The sequence below is a fragment of the Notothenia rossii genome, assembly GCF_949606895.1.
Source record: "Notothenia rossii genome assembly, chromosome: 4".
NCBI classification, from domain to species: domain Eukaryota; kingdom Metazoa; phylum Chordata; class Actinopteri; order Perciformes; family Nototheniidae; genus Notothenia; species Notothenia rossii.
In genome coordinates, this window is record NC_136902.1 from 41,967,805 (window position 1) to 41,987,940 (window position 20,136).

Here is a 20,136-nt window from a genome sequence, read left to right on the forward strand (position 1 = left end):
AATGAAGAGACAGGATAACCACACAGACACACACACACACACACACACACACACACACACACACACACACACACACACACACACACACACACACACACACACACACACACACACACACACACACACACACACACACACACACACACACTAAGGCTCTTGGATAAGTCAGCAAATGTACACACATAAACACACTTGCAAACAGACACGTGCGGAACTGACATACAAAGAAATCAAGAGAAAACATGAGGGGTGGGTACTAGGGTACTCTAGAAAGGAGATGGGAGGATGACACAAAGGGATGAGGTAAAGGACAAAGTAAGATGTATAAATAAAATAAAAAATGAATAGAAATCTACTTAAGGAACCTTATCAGTATGCTACACAAGAGCCGTATTTAGATCTGGTGAAATCTAAATACTTCTACAAAAGAACAACTATACTTATGAAGAACAATAAGAATACATTTCACAGAATATTTCTGCAAACACCTGTAATATCTTATGAATATTAGAGAAAAAGGAGAGAACTGTGATGAAGAAAGAGGAAAAAAACAGACTGCAAGAGAGAAAAATCAGGAATTTTTGGAGACATCTGTAGCCAAACGTGTGGAGCTGGAAATACTGTTACAGAAACAACCAGTTGACAACAATCGGACATAATTGAGAGGAGCAAAAGAAGGAGAAAGAAAGCAATAGTGATAGAGGAAGAGGTAACCTTTTTGAACGGTATTCTTGGAAACAGCAGTGATGGGGCTTTTATACTCGAAGGTTTACAGTTTAGAGGATTCAGAAGCCATGTGAAAGCCATTTGGTAATGAGTATGAATTCTATGGCAGTGGAATCTCATCATTGCTACGAATAATTAGGAGTCACAGAATTGCAACAACTCCTTTACATTAGTGATTTTTCAACCACGGTAACCACGCTTGACCTCATTCCCAGACAGGGAAATAACACGCGGAGCAGGAGGAGCAGCCGTTTGCTCTCTGAACTTTAGGCCTATCACTTCACTTCTTTTGGTTCTTTTGAACATCAATGTATTTCCTTTAGACACCTTTGCCCAGCCAGAGAACAGCAGGCTGCCTCCTGCACCGAGCAACACTCAACAACAAAACAAACTCTGGGCTGGGACCAAGACTGGATTTTGGACCAGACCAGATCAGACCAGAAGCCGCTCAGAACTGGGTGCTGTTTGAAGGGAGAATAAGAGAAAAGAAAGAGGAGACATTGCACACACACGAGCAGCGAGCGAGCCGGAGGGGAACACAACCATAGAGTCAAGAATACTGCAGTCCACGTGCCGTGCAGCAGTGTGTGTGTTTGTGTCTGCGAACTGAGTGTGAGTGAGAGAGACAGCAGGTATGAGTGCAGGTAAAGGTGTGTGGGTGTGTGGGTGTGTGGATGTGTGTGTGTACATGCGTTCGGCGGACTCACTCCCGGGGGCTGGGCTGGTATTGGCTGTTGCGGTGGAGAGAGCTACGTGAGAGGGGGTAGAGATAGTGTTTACGTCGTGGAGCTGACTGAGCACGGAGGAGCGCCGTCTCACCGCTCCCTGAAACGAACCGCTTCGCTTGAACGTGCTCACTACCTCCATCTGCAGGACAGAGACAAAACAGCAGAACTCAGTGAGGGCCGGCCTGAGTGTGTGGGTGTGGTGTTCGTCTCTGTCTGTATGTCCTGTCACAAAGACCTGATCAAGTTTTATGATTGGAAGTTGGTCATTCATTCTTAGCTTGAAAGGCTTTTCTTGAAATGTAAACCCAACCGCTTCCCTGTTCTCGAAATCAACGCTTTTGGTTAGATGTCGGAAATAATATCTGTTAACACAAGCTAAAGAGATTTTCATGTTTGGTTCTCCGACAGAAAATATGTCAGGAAATACCCCAGTGGTGAATGTCTGAAGCGTCTTTGAGTCATAAAAATGTTGGTTGTTAACAAGTGACTAAATAAACTACTAAACGTCATCACGCCTAACATTAGCCGCCTTTAGCTTAGCGGTGGTGATGCTCAGCCCTGTTAGTATTTTAGCTTTTTACCACCAGCTACTGCATTCACGCTTTGAAAATCATAAAAGTTGTGTATTTATGTGGAGATTATCCTGCTGAACAAAATGTGTAAGTATCACCAACATGTGTTTGACATTTTCCTGTAATGTCCCAAAATCCAATGAGAACATCCAATGCTTTTACCGTGGGAGCCCTTGTGACGCTAACTTCTGAGTTGGCTAACAAAAATACATCATCACTGCACCACTGTATAATGTTTGTCGTTTGATATTGCAGACACATTTGAGCATTAGTAACGAGCTAGGTCGCCGCTTTTGAGTAAGTAGGCCTATTGACATGACATCAAGTCAAATTCCTCGTATGTGTGAACCTACCTGGCAATAAACCCGTTTCTGATTCTGATTATAAGCGGAATAGCACTTCACTCAGGCTTTTGGTGTGACAGACTGCACCTAAAAGGACACTTTAGAGAATGGAGCATTGTTTTATACCGTCTTTCTGCACGGCTATGTTGAGGAAATTAAAATCAACAATTTTAAACATTGTAAAACACTGCTGTTTTACAGTTAGTCAATCGTATTGATTTGGAATAAGATGATTCATCTAGTTTTCAACGAGCTCTTCAATTGTAAATTGAACCTTTATTACGACATCATTTTTGAACTACTACTCAAAATCCATGCTTAATTGTTAAAATTCATATAAATGAATCCAAAAATGTGCAATGTTTGTTTGTATGTTTGTAACCTTTATTTATCCAGATTGGTCCCATTGAGATCATAGATCTCTTTTTCATGGGAGACCTCCAGCAATACTTGTTTTACATGCTGCTGCAATGAAGACATTTCCCAATTCGGGATTAATAAAGTATATCTTATCCTATCTTACTTATTAGGACCTAACCCCAACTAGGGGATATTACAAATATATACTAAGAAGCTTTTGTTTCAGGTTTAAACTCGAGCTAAATGAAATCAATTTGCATTTGTGAATAAACTAATATGTGTATTTCATCAGCAGGACACAAATCTTCTTATAGTGAACATTGTATTCATGAAAAACAAGCATTCAAACTATTTTAATGAGGTCATTAAAGTCTCTTGTAAGGATAGTCAAGATTATCTCGATAATAAAAAAAAAATGTGTAGATGATGACTGTATGAGGTGGATGAGGTTGAGTGTGTGTGTTTGCATGTGTGTGTTGTCTGCACACTCAGACCAAACCCTCCCAATGATAAACTGACCACTAAGGCACTTAAGCAGAGACTCTTGACTGGAACTTTATGGCGCATTTCCACTACAGCACAGAGCTTGCTTTAAGTGTGCCGTGCCGTGCGGGGCCCGTTTTTGGTTGCGTTTCCACTTGGTGTAGTTCCGGCTAGCGGGTACTATTTCACAGTTTTTCTGGCACCATAAAATTGTGGTTCTAGGGCCAGGAACAAACAGGCTGAGTCGGGCTGAGTATGCTAAACTAGAGAGAGAATCGCTGGCAAGGGGGCTACAACTACAACAAGATGAACATATTTGACCGTGATTTAATTGTAATACACATTTCAAAATTATGCCGAAGTAACAACATACTGATACCGGTTAGTAAAAACCATGAATTAATGCTTTGACGAAAGACCTTTTAAAATGCGTGTTTTCTGAATGGAGATCGGCTAAGCTAACGCAGTATATGCTCCGACCGTCCACACTCACAACAACGGCCTATACAGACGGAAATAAACCAGTGACTGTATTCCCCATACAGTCTGTTGTTTGTACTTTTTTAACTTTTGTCTAGTTTCTGAACAGATATGAGGAGCTGTGAGCTTGAGTGCTAACAGCTAACGGCTGATGATGTTTTTCTGTGGTTCTCATTGAAGATAACGTCACGGCTCCGCCTACACTGCGTTACTATAGTTACTGCCCCAGCTACTAAACTGTAATGGAAACGCAGCATAAAGTGAACCAGTCCTAACAAGGCCTAACGAGCCCTAGCCATACAGAGCGAGGCCGAGCGAGGCCCTGTAGTGGAAATGCGCAATAACAGTGCTCAGGAGGCTGTTAGCAGAGCGCTCATGTTGATGCTGCTTTGCTGTCTTAATGGACATTCTGACAAAACGCAAGAATCCATCAATTAAAGCAATCCAGCAAGTCAACAGCCTGTCTACTTAGCCTGTTGTGGTGTCTAGACATTTGTGTTAAGTTAATTTATTTAGTTCAGTCCTTTTGTCTTTTGTTTTGTCTTGTGATTTCCTGTTTTATTTTGTAGTAACCTTTCCCTCTCGTTTCAGAGCATTCCTGCCCTTGTGTGTTTTTCCCTCCAGTGTGATTGTCAGCCCCTCCCTTAATTGTTGCCACCTGTGTCCCCTTACCTAGTGTGTATATATAGTCTGCGCAGTGGTGAGCTGTCAGGGCCCTCTAGGCCCTCTGTGAGGACCTAAGATATTCTAAAAAATAATATTTGAAAACATAAAAAAAAAAACATTTTTTTAAAATATTATTTTTTATATTTTTTTGTTGTTACATTTTTCATTAGTTTTACCAAAATGACTTGATTTAATTGTATTTAAAATAACATTTCGAAAGAAAGAAATCCTTCGAATCTGCCTGTTCAGTTTCTGTTGGAATGTGAAGGGTTAAATGCCGTCTCTGCGAGTTATGTGAAGACGGGAGGGCTTGTTGGTCCCTCTCTACATTCACAGAGGGCCAGCTATAGTAACTCAATGAGAGAGTAATGTCAAATGACAGTACAATTGACCAATCATATCTTCCCTCTAAATGGGCGGGCTTTATTTTCGCGGACTTTATGACAAGTTCCGCCCGCTGTGAGGTCTATGCAAGTGGTGCAGTGACGTGTCCTTAAACCCGGAAGTAAGCTGCGCTCGGATTCCCTCGACAGAAAGCAATGGGATTTCTCCATAGGATTTTGGAAAATAGCTTGAAATAAGGTCTGTGGAAAACAGACCTGTTAGATAAATGCCCGTTTTGTTCAGCCGGATAATATTCACATGTCTACCCTACTTTTATTATTTTCGAATCATAAATCTAATCGATAGATTTATGATCGATAGATTTATGATTAGCATAAGTTCGTTCATGATGGCTCACTTCAGTGATAGTGATGACATTGTTGCGAAATTATTAACCGAGTCATTTTCAAGATTGAGTTACAATGATAAACTGGAGTGGCAAAGGATCAGCTGAATGACCCGCAAGTGCTTCATCCACAAGGACAGGAGGATGGACTTTGTGTTTAAGTGATTTCATCATCAAAGGTAGGCCTAAGTCATTTTCAATGTGGACCGCCGTTCCGACTTAATTCATTTGTAATTGTTACTTAGCTGTGGGTGCCCGCCACTGAGTCTGCGTCTCCCTTTGTCCTGTGCCAGTTCGTCTTGTCTCGTCAAGCCTGCCAGTCATTCCTTGATCATGTTAAGTATATTTTTGATAGTCCATGTAGATGTTTTTGTTTAGAGTTTTGACCCTCCAAGTGAGCGTTTTGTGTTTTGACCTTAATTAAAAGACCTTGTTAATCTGATCTGTTTCTGGTGTTGTGCGTTTGGGTCCTGAGCCTTGTGACATTCTTAACAGTACAAACTGGCCAAAGAATGGACCCAGCCGACTCAGACAGGTTCAGAACAGCTCTGCGCTCACAAGGCACGCTTTTGTCTCAGCATGACAATCAGCTGAAATCAATTGACCAGGGCATGAGAGACTTGAGTGGTCGTCAAGAAGGCTTCCAAACATCTGTGAACAGCCAAGTAAACCACCTGGCAGATCAGCTTGTTCGTGTCCTTTCTCACCTGGAAGCTGGATCTCAAACTTTTTCCGCTGCTGCGCCCCTGCCTGAGGCTTTGAATCCTGTGGCTCCTGTGATCCAAGGACCTACTCCTTCTTCATGCTCTCGTCTCGCATCTCCAGAGAAATTCTCCGGTGACTCAGGTGACTGTCGTCCTTTTTTAGTCCAATGCGACCTGCATTATCAACATCAGCTTTCTGCCTTTCCAACAGACCAGTCTAGGATAGCTTTCATGATAACACACTTGACTGGTAGAGCAGCAGCCTGGGCTACAGCAGAATGGGCCAGAGACTCTCCCCTTTGCAGATCACTCAGACTGTTTACTGATTCCCTGAAAAAGATTTTTGATCGTACAGCACCAGGGAGAGAAGCGGCTAAAGCTCTAGTTCAACTCAAGCAAAGAAATCAAAGAGTGTCTGATTATGCCATAGAGTTTAGGACAATAGCAGCAGACAGTGGCTGGAATGATCTGGCCTTGCTGGATGCCTTTGTAAATGGACTTTCAGGCCTTGTCAAAGATCACTTAGTCCCATTAGATCTTCCAGAAGATTTAGACTCTGTGATTGCTCTGGCAATACGAATAGATAATAGACTATGGGATAGACAAAAAGAAAGAGAACAACCTGCAGTTCGTTCACCAAGCTCCAGGGGGCCTCCTCGTGGCATCCGGATGGGGGAGGATTCTTCTTCAGGGGTCTGGATCAAGCATCCTTTGACAACACCATCCACCACATCAGATGAACCCATGCAACTTGGCTGAGCAAGACTTTCACTGGAGGAGCGTGAACGGCGCCTCCGCCAGGGCCTGTGTTTCTACTGCGGGCATCGTGGACACCTGATGGCCGCTTGCTCACTAAAAGACGGGGCTCCCCAGGCGAGAGGAGGGCGCTGGTGAACCGACTAACTTCTGACTACTCTCCTCGTACGCTGATTCCTATCCAAGTAAAATTAGGTAAGCAGACCTTAACACAGAATGTTCTCATTGATTCAGGAGCAGACGAAAGTTTGATGGACTGGAGTCTTGCCAAAAGCTTGAACATTGTCACCATGCCCTTAGCTCAAACTTTAAATGCCAGCGCCCTTGATGGAAGATTATTGTTTCAAGTCACTCACCACACAGAACCTGTCCAGGTTATCATAAATCACAACCACACAGAATTCATGACATTCCATTTATTCGACTCCGCCCAACACCCTATGATTTTAGGCTTCCCATGGTTGAAAAGACATAATCTTCACATTGACTGGCGTTCCGGTAGGGTGAAGGGTTGGGGAAGAAAATGTAATCATACATGTTTGGTTTCACCAGGGGAAGTTGAAGGGCTGTCAGTAGGAAGGGTTACTTCAGGTAGTGAGGTATAGACTAAGGAAGTAACTCATGACCATGCCTCTGACTTACCAGACCTGCCCAATGTTCCCTCCTGTTACCAAAACCTGAGGGAGGTTTTCAGTAAGACTCGGGCCTCTACGTTGCCTCCTCATCGACCTTATGACTGTGCAATTGACTTACTTCCGGGTGCCCCCATTCCCAAGGGACGTCTATACTCCATTTCTGGTCCTGAAAGACAATCTATGACGGATTACATTGACTCATCTCTGAAGGCGGGCCTCATTCGTCCATCGTCATCTCCTGCTGGCGCCGGATTCTTCTTCGTGGGTAAAAAATACGGATCCCTCCGACCCTGCATAGACTATTCTCCCCTGAATGATATAACGGTAAAGAACAGGTACCCTCTCCCCCTCATTTCCACTGCTGTTGAACTGTTAAAAGGAGCTAAGATCTTCACGAAACTTGACTTGAGGAATGCCTATCACTTGGTCAGGATAAGGGAGGGGGACGAATGGAAGACTGGATTCAATACCCCCAGTGGCCACTATAATAATAATAATAATAATAACTTTTATTTATATAGCGCTTTTCAATAACCCAAAGTCGCTTACAAAAAAAAATTAAAAGTACAGAAAGGGGGTGAACAGGCAGAAGACAACATATTGGACATATTGGTCACTATGAATACTTAGTAATGCCGTTTGGACTAACTAATGCTCCTGCTGTATTTCAGGCTCTTGTGAATGACGTGCTCAGACAATATTTGAATCATTTTGTGTTTGTCTACATGGATGATATATTGATATTCTCTCTTGATGAAGAGTCCCATGTTCAGCATGTCCGCCAGGTCCTCCAACGCCTCCTGGAAAACCAACTATTCGTGAAGGCTGAGAAATGTGACTTTCACAAGACCTCTGTCTCATTTCTGGGCTTCATCATTGATCCGGACCAGGTCAAGATGGATCCAAGCAAGGTCAGTGCTGTCGCAAATTGGCCCACATCCACCAACAGGAAGAAGGTACAGCAATTTTTCGGTTTTGCTAACTTCTACAGACGCTTCATAAGACATTTTAGCTCCATAGGTGCACCTCTCCACGCACTCACCTCAACCCATGTTCAGTTTTTGAGGACTCTACAGGCCGACAAAGCTTTCCAGGAATTGAAAAGACTGTTTACCTCTGCTCCTGTTCTCATCACTCCTGATCCACTACGGCAGTTCGTGGTGGAGGTGGATGCATCCAATGATGGAGCTGGGGCTGTGTTGTCACAACGTTCAGCCAAGGACAGCAAACTTCACCCATGTGCATTTCTGTCACGTAAGTTAACATCTGCTGAACGCAACTATGATGTAGGCAACAGAGAACTTTTGGCAGTTAAAACAGCGCTTGAGGAATGGAGACACTTTCTGGAGGGGTCAGAGCAACCATTCATAGTCTGGACGGATCAAAAAAAAACTTGAGTACATCCGAAAAGCTAAGAGACTGAACTCACGTCAGGCAAGATGGGCTTTGTTCTTCACCCGTTTTAACTTTTCCTTGTCATTTAGACCCGGTTCAGAAAATGCCAAGCCAGATGCACTTTCTCGTGTTTTTGATCCTGAACCCTCGGCCAAGGAACCAAAGCCCACCCTTCCACTAAACTGTGTGGTTGGAGCGTTAACTTGGCAAATAGAAACAGAGGTGAAACGAGCCAATGGTGAGAGCCCGACACCTAGGGGTTGCCCCCCAAATAGGTTGTTTGTTCCTCAATCTGTGCGTCCTAAGGTCATTCAATGGGCTCACACCTCGCTGCTCGCCTGCCATCCTGGGGTTAAAAAAACCATGTACGTCATCAAGCAACGGTTCTGGTGGACATCTATGGAAAGGGATGTCAAGGAGTATATGGCCACCTGCACCATCTGCGCCAGGAATAAAACCTCTTCCAGACCCCAGATGGGTCTGCTCAGGCCGCTGCCTATCCCCAGACGGCCCTGGTCCGACATCTCAGTGGATTTTGTCACCGGACTGCCAGAATCCAAAGGTAACACCACCGTCCTCGTGGTGGTGGATAGATTCTCTAAAATGACACATTTTATTGCTTTGCCTAAACTGCCATCGGCCAAAGAAACGGCTAAAGTTTTGTTGCACCATGTTTTTCGTCTCCACGGCTTTCCCAGGGACATCGTGTCGGACCAGGGCCCTCAGTTTGTCTCCCGTTTCTGGAGGGAGTTTTGCAGCCTCATCGGGGCCTCTGCCAGCCTCTCTTCCGGCTACCATCCCCAATCAAATGGACAAACGGAGAGACTTAATCAAGAGCTGGAAACCTGCCTCCGGTGCCTGGTGTCCCAAAACCCAGCTTATTGGAGTAAACACCTCACGTGGGTAGAATACGCCCACAACTCATTGCCTACCTCTGCCACCAGTTTGACCCCATTCCAGTGCGTCTACGGTTACCAACCTCCCATGTTCTCCGAGACAGAGAAAGAAGTCATGGTTCCCTCGGCACACGCACTGGTCAGGCGCTGTCATGGCATTTGGACTTCAGCAAGTCGGGTCCTCCTGAGGACTTCGGCCCACATGAAGAAAGCGGCTGATCGGCATCGCCGTCCTGCACCTGTTTACAGACCGGGTCAGAAAGTGTGGTTATCCACCAGAGACTTGTCCCTGAACGTAGCCTATAGGAAGCTGGCACCAAGATTTGTAGGCCCATTCACTGTGTCCAAGTGTATTAACCCTGCGTCTGTTCGTTTGCGCCTGCCTAGATCAATCAGAGTCCATCCAACATTCCATGTAAGCAAACTCAAGCCGGTCAAGGAAAGCAAGATGGTTCCCGCTTCCAAGCCCCACCCTCCTCCCAGGAGGGTTATGGAGCGGGAGTGGAACCCATCTAGCTTCATAGTGGACCAGAACCATCCTGAAATCTCTGAGCCGTCCGGAGCCGTCCGTAAAGGAGGGGCTACTCTGGTGTCTAGACATTTGTGTTAAGTTAATTTATTTAGTTCAGTCCTTTTGTCTTTTGCTTTGTCTTGTGATTTCCTGTTTTATTTTGTAGTAACCTTTCCCTCTCGTTTCAGAGCATTCCTGCCCTTGTGTGTTTTTCCCCTCCAGTGTGATTGTCAGCCCCTCCCTTAATTGTTGCCACCTGTGTCCCCTTACCTAGTGTGTATATATAGTCTGCGTCTCCCTTTATCCTGTGCCAGTTCGTCTTGTCTCGTCAAGCCTACCAGTCATTCCTTGATCGTGTTAAATATATTTTTGATAGTCCATGTAGATGTTTTTGTTTAGAGTTTTGATCCTCCAAGTGAGCGTTTTGTGTTTTGATCTTAATTAAAAGACCTTGTTAATCTGACCTGTTTCTGGTGTTGTGCGTTTGGGTCCTGAGCCTTGTGACATTCTTAACACTTGTTTACGAAGTGTAAACACTTAAACACACATGTGCAATGCAGGTGGCGACACACAAACTAATTATAGATGTATCTTCTCTCATGAGTTTCTAAAATACCACTTCCAAGTTAGATTAAGCCATTTCACCAGATTTAAGCAGAACAGAAAAGTTAGCTGTGTGGGAGAGAAATGATTGACAGAAAATAAAGCATCTCTGAAAGTCTCTAATATTAGCATGTAAATACCATGATACTGGTAGTTTTTTTAAGAATAAAACAATATCCCCCTGATAAAAAATATGCATTGCATCATAAAGCACTCAGATTCATATTCCTAAATCATTATGTACATACTTCTGGCTCGTTGCCCTGGTATCCAATTCACTTTATGCAAACCGCTGCTGTTCAAGCTTTTATCTGGAGTCTATTCCAGGATGTTTGGTTTAGGGTTGTGTTGATGGAACAGTACCTGGGTCTGGATTCGGTTGAGGCCTCTGAACCAGAGGATCTGTCCGCGGCGCAGCTCTCTCTCAGCACAGTCGATCTCCTCCTCATCATCGGCCAAGTCCTCCCCTTCGTCGTCCCCAGGATCAAGGTTCATCCCCGCCTCCTTCAGGCATGGCAGCCGCTCCGTTGGCACCGTGGCAATCACCTTAAAGCAACGTTTGTTCAATTCTTATTTGACTATGTTTTACTGAGCAGCAGTGGTTTCTTTTTAAATTTTACACAGATGATGGATCAGGTAACACAATATTGATTTAACACAAAGAAGCACAGCATTTTGAGTTTAGTGGTGTAATCTAAGCCATGTTCTTTTACACCAAAGTATCGAGGACAGTAAATACCGATTTGTTCAGATGTGGGAAAACCTGCTTAAAAAAGGTGATAGACTTATTGTATATATATGTTTTTTATCTATGTAAACGTCACAAACACGCCTGAAAAACAGTGTTATTAAACAGTGAACATTTTACAGTAGTTACTTCTGATTCCCTTTTGTCTTACGTTTAAATGTGTCACTCTTTCAAAATCTTTGCAAAGTTGTAGCCGTGCTTGCAGGGCCGGCCCTTGGCATAGGCAGTATAGGCGAATGCTAAGGGCGCATCAACCTATGGGGGGCGCCACATTTTTTGATTTAAAAAAGTAATAATAAATAGAGCTAAAATATTGCCTAGGGCAGCAAATTGGTCAGGGTCGTCCCTGCGTGCTTGGACAGAGACATACTTGGGCATAGCATTGCACCAGAAAAGTGGGGGAAAAGAGGGTGCCATGTCTATCAGATAAAAACTGATTAAAAGTGGTAATTTGTCCCAGAAATTAATCCTGTTTGTAATCTTTCCCAATCAAGACAAAGGCCAGATATGTGTGGGGTTTTGTCCTGAAGAAAAGGGGCTTGGGTGGGAAAATGTTTCCTTAGCCTCACCTGAGAGAAACGCCATGTAAAGCAGGCCTGTCAGACTACACTAGGTCAGTACAGTTTGCTTACCTGCCCCCAGAGGAGCTCCCCGACCCCCACGAACAGACACCAGAGCCACTGCTCCACGTTGAGAGGAGCACAGCTGAAGGGCTTCCCTCCCCACTGCACAATCACGATCTGCAGCAGAAACACAGAAAGGGACATACACAGTCACATATACAGTACACACACACTGTGGAGGGAGGAAACGGAACTGTCTGTGAATAGAAAAACAGAGCTAGGTTGTGTCAACACCTCTATCTTCTCATCTGTCACTATTCAAGTATAAAGTACAGTGTTTCCCACAGATTTGAAATATATTTGGGGGGGTGGTGGTAGCTGGGGTGGGGGGGAGGGGGGGTGGCGGTTGAGGTGACGTGACGTGCAACAACATTAACATGAACCATTCTGTTGGTCGCTTGTTAGCAGACCCTTCATGCAATGGCAGAGCGAACAGGTACAGGCAGGGCCCGTAGTGATAGCCCTATAGTTCAAATCTACTACCCACAAATAAACATATGGACATGGGTTACTATTTAAAAAAAAAATTGTAAATATATTTAGGAACCTATCCATGTGATTTTCAAATGGAAATATGTGATTACATAAATGGTGACCAAACCGTTTGAGACCCACTGAGAACTTAGACTAAGTTAACTATCTAAACACTCAGAGTCCTTTACCTCACCTGAGCTGAGGTTATCCCTAGCTTGAAGGACACACAGAGACCAATCAAGGGCTTTGATTTATGATCTGTATGACAGTGGCCATGTTGGCAGGCCACATCATGTAGAGAGCCAGTCACCCTGTGTGAGGCAGGCCACTTAACAGGCCAGGCCATCAGGAAACCCCCCGGTCCTCCCGGTGGCCAGTCCGGGACTGGGTACAGGAGGCGTAGAGCGAGGGATCATTGTCCACAAGTTAATCGATCGCAGACGGCGTCGTGGTCGCGGACGGATAAAAAAAACAAAAACCTAAATGGGTCGCGAAATATACTTGGGCGGCCGTTAATATACCTGGGCGGCCCGCCAAAGTAAAGTCTATGTGTGGGAAACCCTGAAGTATGTAATCCCTGCTGCATCCGATCAAACCAACATGTGTAATGACATGTTGTAGTTGAGTATTGTATTTAGTTAGTCATGAAGTATGGCTCCTCCTTAATGGCTATTACCATCATAAACCGTTTTCTTACGATTAGACTTTCATCAGGTCATAGAAATGTATGAGTGTGTATGTAATAACATATGAGGAGAGCATTGTGGCCAGTATGTATAAAGCTGTTCAGGGGCCTCATTTATAACGCCCTGCGTAGGATTCATGTGGGAAGGTTGCTTACGTAGTAGAAATCCCAAAAATAGGTACAGAAATGTTCCGACATTTTCCGATTAGCCAAACATTGCGTACCGGTGAGGAAAGTGCGTACAGCACTTCCTAGGCCGGTTTCCCTTTATAAATCACAATCGACTCGAAATGCAGTGCAGCTTTTGCGGGCTTCACATAACGCCCAGATTTGCCTGTAAATAGTCAAAGAAACACCCATTCATTCATTCATTTTGACTGACTGCATGAAGAAGATAGCAGGAAATGACGACAGAACAGCTAAAAAAGAAATCTCACACCGTGTCAGATTTTGGTTCTTTTGGGGAGGTGGAAATAAATCATATTGTTTGGTGGATGCAGTTTGAACCAGAGTAGCAGCATGGAGGTCGGATCGTCACCAAAATAAATAAATAAGTGGTCCGAAAAAGGTTCATGACAAAATAAATACACATAGCCTTCCTCAGGCAGTGTGTTTGTATCGGGGAGACACCCCCTTGATGAGAAACTGTAAGAAATGATCGGGGAATCCCTCCGGAGTGGAGTCATGACGACTGGATCTGAATTATGTTTTCGTATTTGGTGGTTTGTGTCCCAGCTGTCGATCAGCTGTGCGCAGCGTCTCCACTGCAGCAACTCTATATCCACCAGCTAAAGGAAATACAACTAATGTGTTGTGTTATATTAGCTGTACAATTTACCACATATGGTGCTCTTAGTTTCCATACCTCCTGTGTTTTATGAGCGACTTATTAAGCATAACAACTTTCATTGTTATGCGGATGATACTCAACTATATTTATCAATCAAGCCTGATGAAATTAATCATCTAAATAAAATTCAAGACTGCCTCAAGGACTTAAAAACGTGGATGACCTTACATTTTTTGATGTTAAACACGACCAAAACTGAAGTTATTGTACTTGGCCCGAAGAATCTACGAAACAAATTATCTAAAGATATATTAACTATGGATGGCATTAATTTGGCCTCCAGTGAGACTGTAAGGAATCTTGGTGTTATATTTGATCAGGATTTATCCTTTAACACCCACATAAAATCAATTTCAAGGACCGCCTACTTCCATCTACGTAACATTGCAAAAATCAGGCATATCTTGCCTCAAAACGATGCAGAGAAACTAGTCCATGCATTTGTTACTTCAAGGCTGGATTATTGTAACTCCTTATTATCAGGGTGTACCAAGAAGTCAGTCAAGTCGCTTCAGCTGATTCAAAATGCTGCAGCTCGTGTACTAACCAGAGTTAGGAAAAGGGAACACATTACTCCTGTTCAGGCTGCCTTACACTGGCTCCCTATAGAACACAGGATAGAATTTTAAATTCTTCTTCTCGCCTACAAAGCCCTTAATGGGCAGGCGCCATCTTAACTTAAAGAACTCATTATACCCTATTGTCCTACTAGGGCATTGCGTTCCAAGAATGCAGGGTTGTTGGTTGTTCCTAGAGTCTCTAAAAGTACAATGGGAGCCAGAGCCTTTTCTTATCAAGCTCCACTTTTGTGGAATCAGCTTCCAGTTTGTGTTCGGACGGCAGACACCCTATCCGTTTTTAAGAGTGCGCTTAAGACCTTCCTTTTTGATAAAGCTTATAGTTAGGGCTGATTAGATTCAGCCCCTAGTTTTGCTGATATAGGCTTAGTTTGTCGGGGGACATCTTACTTCTTCCTTCTCTCTGTCTATACCTGTGTACTCTCATGTTCCGATTAACCCAGCTTCCCCAAATTTCTTTCTTTTTGGTGTCTATATACGCCGGGATCCGGAGTCATGGATGATCCTGCGGTCCTGTGTCATGGATTGCGAGTCCTGGATCTTGAGTCGTGGCTGTGGTCCTGGATCATAAGTCCTGGATGGATATCCTCGTGGATTCATCTTCTTAGTATACACACATGCATTTCCAAACATTTGGACTACCTATGTTGCAAATGTATTATCTTTTCAATTTATACACGGCATCTATTGCACGTCTGTCCGTCCTGGGAGAGGGATCCCTCCTCTGTTGCTCTCCCTGAGGTTTCTCCCATTTTTCCCTTTAAACTGTGGGGTTTTCTCTGGAAGTTTTTCCTTGTACGATGTGAGGGTCTAAGGACAGAGGGTGTCGTATTGTCATACTGATATTCTGTACAAACTGTGAAGTCCACTGAGACAAATGTAACATTTGTGATATTGGGCTATATAAATAAACATTGATTGATTGATTGATTGATTGAGGTGAAGGAGTATGTGGAGGCGTGCCCTATCTGCGCTCGAAACAAGACCTCTTCCAGGTCGCGAATAGGACTATTACAACCACTCCCTATTCCCAACAGGCCCTGGTCAGAGATCTCCATGGACTTCGTCACTGGCCTGCCCCTCTCTAGAGATAAAACCACAGTTCTCACGGTAAAGGACAGATTTTCCAAGATGACACATTTCATTGCTCTGCCCAAGATGCCCTCAGCTAAGGAAACGGCGGAGGTCATGATGCAGAATGTGTTTCGGTTTCATGGTTTCCCTAAGGATATTGTCTCCGACCGGGGCCCCCAGTTTGTGTCACGCTTCTGGAAGGAGTTCTGCAGCCTCATCGGTGCCACGGTCAGTCTCTCGTCTGGATACCATCCGGAGTCTAACGGCCAGACAGAGCGCCTAAATCAAGAACTGGAGACCTGCCTGCGCTGCCTGGTGTCCCAGAATCCATCCTCCTGGAGCGAGCACCTCACCTGGGTTGAGTATGCACACAACATCCTCCCTACTTCTGCCACGGGCCTGCCCCCGTTTCACTGTGTTTATGGCTACCAGCCGCCACTGTTCCCAGCCACGGAGAGGGAGGTCACGGTCCCGTCTGCCCACGCTCTGGTCAGGCGTTGTCGGCGCGTGTGGGCTGCGGCTAGGAAGATACTCTGCAGGAATGCGCAACTGGTTAAAAGAGCAGCAGACCAAAAACGCCGACCAGCCCCTGTATACCAGCCAGGCCAAAAAGTCTGGCTCTCTACACGAGACCTGCCCCTCCACGTACTCTCCCGAAAACTGGCTCCCCGGTTTGTGGGTCCTTTTCCCATCACCAAGGTCATAAACCCAGTCTCAGTGAGACTACGGCTTCCCAGGGCCATGAAGGTACATCCCACCTTCCATGTAGGGAAATTAAAACCGTTGAAGGAGAGCGCTATGGTTCCCACCGTCAAACCCCCCCCCCCGCCCCCCCGGATGATCGATGGAGGTCCGGTTTACACGGTGAAGTCACTATTGGCTAGTCGGAAAAGGGGTAGAGGGCGACAGTTACTGGTTGACTGGAAGGGTTATGGTCCTGAGGAGCGGCAATGGATTCCTTCCCGCTTCATCGTAGACAAAAACCTCATTGAGGACTTTGACCGCCTCAACTCAGAGGAGCCTGGGCCGTCAGGAGCCGTTCCTAGAAGGGGGGGTACTGTCATGTCCAAGAAACTTATAGTGAAAGTTTATTCTTTATGTTAGAGTTGTCATGTCCCTTTGTCTTGTGCTTTATGTCTATGCCCTTAATTATTTCTTCCTCTACTTTCAGGCCTCCACGCTCCCCGCCCCTTTCTGTCTCCTGCCTCCTTGATTATTTTCCCTGCCCTGATTGTTTCCAACTGTGTCCCCTTTACTTACCTGTATATATATTGTGTTAGCTCCCTCCTATTAATTGTCAGTTCGTTGTCTCTCGAAGACCTACGTATCGGCTTACCTCACGGACCTTTCACGGACCTTTCACGGACCTATGCTATAGATCACGATTCTAGTTTTCCTCGAAAGAGTGTTTTGTTTTCCTTATTTTATTACTGTGCAAAATTCCAGTAAAGTCTTTATTTTGAAACGCTATCTGAGTCTGAGTTTTGAGTCGTGCAATTGGGTTCATGCCTCAGTGTTCACCCCTTGACACTACCTGCCTCTCAGCCTTCCATCTGTGCACAAATTTATCTCGTGCCCTAATTGGTCATGTGCGCGTTCGTGTGTGTTGGAGGAGGGGCTCTTTAAGGAAGTCTGAAGGAAGTGGCAGATTTCTTCCGGCTGTGTATTTTCAAATTCTAGCGCACTCGAGCTGGTTTCTCCAAAATTACCTACCCCACCTTTAAGTGTAATTTAAGCAATATATCACCATTTGTGTAAATATGCTTATTGACTTCCTTACTGAGTTGGATGAGAAGATGAATACAAATGCCATGTCTGCCTGTAACATTTAAAGCAAAAGCCAGGAAGAGTTAGCTTAATTGAGCATAAAGACTGGAAACAGCTAGCAGGCTCTGTCCAAAGGTAACCTAATAATTACCTACAATTCTAAAGCTCACTTGCTAACAAGTTTGTCTAATTTTGACCAAACTGAAGTATAAAAGTAGAATTTTTGTGGTTTTTCAGGACCAAACATGCTATTTTGACTTAGCTTAAGAGTGTTCATATCCTGCTAGCTTGGACGTGCAGCAACATAGTGTACACAAATAAGAGAAGATATAATATTACTATATTAGCTAACAATAGCCACTAAAGCTAGTGGTCATACCATAAACATTGCATTGTTTGTAATGTAAGCGGAAGGGTTTGTTAAGATCAATGTTTCTTCACATGGTGGGATACCCCAGGTAATCATAGCAACAGCAGTCCGTGCAATACATTTTGCTAGAAATGTTTAAATTCAGCTTGAATGTCAGCTTTGGACTGGAGTTATAATACCTATGCCAGTTTCCTTCTAAATATATTCTGATAGCTTTAAGGATTAGTTAAAAAGTAGAAATTATTTAATGTCTAATAACAATATGAATAAAAGGATCCTCTTTTTAAAGTATCTAAGTGGTATTTATGATTTAAATGTAAATGTGTCACTATGAAACAGTTCTGAATTATAAGCGTTGAAACCTTAAATCTGAGACCACAGTAAGCTTGCCTCTGCCGGCCTCTCAGTGGATGAAGCGTGGTATTTTAAACGGCAACATGATCATTTACAACAAAGGCAAGGTTTATCAGTGACACATCATCCTGACACCAAACTACTCAGTCATAAATCTCAATGGGAGTATGATACAGTGTATCACGTAACGTAATATCTTCCTATAGGGAGGAGGGATCCCTTCCTTACTTACTTATCTCCCTCGTTCAACTCTCAAGCTGCCACCAGCTCTCTCATCTCTACATTTCCAAATCCCTCTCAACTGTCTCTTTGCTGCTCTTTCACTCCATATCACATTCCGTCCCCTCCAGTTCTCTCTTTTCTTCTTTCTCCCCAGAGTACCACGAGCACCGAGCTTTAGAACATGTCCCTTTTTCTCTCTATCACTAACTCAGATTTGCTTGCTTGACTGTGTTTTTGTGTATGCAAAATTCCCTGCTTAATGCATTGTACTATTCTCTGTGAGTCAATTCAACAAACAATTCGCCTTTGGTTGATAATGTTGGACCCTTAAAGTTTGAAATGCAAAACCGGTTACATTGTGAGAGGCAATGTCAGGCCTAAACATAATCCAATTCCTTTTCCTTCCTTGTACTAAATATACTACATACATAAGAAGGTGACCAAGTGAGCACAGGCCATAACCGAAATGCAACCTCTATCTGTAGAATCCATTTAAGCTCTTATTGCTTTATAAATACAGTACCGTCAGCCTAAAACCATTGTTACCAAAACTGAAATTATGCAATTTTGTCACTGATATTTTCAACACATGCTCTTGCATCCTTTCACAAACAAAGCCATGTTAGGAAATGAAGGTATTGTGAAATGCAGCAGGGTTTTGCCTTTGGAACAAACACAGGGAATATAGAGAACTGCAGTGACGCGTCGTAAAACCCGGAAGTAATTTAGCATTTTTAGCACTTCCGGTTCCTTCCTCAAAAAGCAATGCATTTTTTCCATAGGGTTTTGGAAAATAGCTCGAAATAAGGTCTGTGGTTGACACACATTTAAGAGGTAATTGACGTTTTGTTCTACGACATTAAATACATCAGCAGTGACCCCACTGGGGATTTTTGAAGAGTTTACGTGTCTGAAAAACGATGGTTGTTACCGAGTGGCTGAATAGGACTACAGAAATTGTCGAGGCCGTTGTACGTCATTACGCCGAACACGTAAACACTCCCGCTAAGTTTGTTTCCCCCTGTGTTCTGCTTGAAAGCAAGTACATACAGGTTATGGCTAGAAAGGATCCGTCTAGTGTAAAACTCTCGCGATAGTTTGCAAGTCACGTGGCTGAATGTTTACGTTTGGCAGGCAGCCTTTCAGTTACGATCGTTAACATCAGTGGGCAAATGATGGTGGGAAGCTAAACCATTTATTAATTATGTCAATGAATGGGAGTGTGATTGTTGAAATAGGGTGTTAGCGGTCTTGCTGTTCAAAGAAGAATGACAACACTGTAGATCACCAACACTATGGTTTATTTTTTATTCACAGGCAAGTCAACGTTGTCGCAGTAAAAGTCCCAAGATAGCTCCTGGTGCAATACAATGTTCCCTTTCAGTGTTTTACTATTATGTCTGATGTTTCTCTATTAATATTACTGCTGCATTAATGTGTATGTTGCATGTTACTGCTGTAGGTGTGTTTCCGAGCCGCTCCAACGAGAGTTACAACGAGAACGTGACGTCATATTTACACAAGACGGATCCTTTCTAGCCATAACCGTACATACATGCCTATCTTTAGTATCTGTATATCTATATCTGACCATTAGAATCTGTATTTTTGAAATTGTCGTTTTTAACACCGTAGTTTTACAAATGATAGAATAATTAATTACCAGTGTTTTCCAATTTTACTCGGAAGTTCGTTTCGTGAGCTAACGTTAGCTAAAGCTAGCGCTACTAGTTAGCTACGCAATGGTTTGTACGACGCTGAAGTTGGCTTCCGATTCAGAGCATCCGATTCGGCAGTTAAGG

General features: G+C 43.8%; 1 protein-coding gene across 1 annotated transcript in view; it reads right to left on the reverse strand.

The window, feature by feature from the left end:
- atp2b3b (ATPase plasma membrane Ca2+ transporting 3b) overlaps window positions 1–20,136 on the reverse strand; it is a 91,358-nt gene that overhangs the window by 10,655 nt on the left and 60,567 nt on the right. The window contains exons 23-25 of the mRNA XM_079673751.1: window positions 11,970–12,077; window positions 10,953–11,135; window positions 1,507–1,593 (exon numbers count right to left, since the gene is read on the reverse strand). Of these exons, the coding sequence (XP_079529877.1) occupies window positions 1,507–1,593; window positions 10,953–11,135; window positions 11,970–12,077 (378 nt within the window). The remainder of the gene's footprint in view (window positions 1–1,506; window positions 1,594–10,952; window positions 11,136–11,969; window positions 12,078–20,136) is intronic.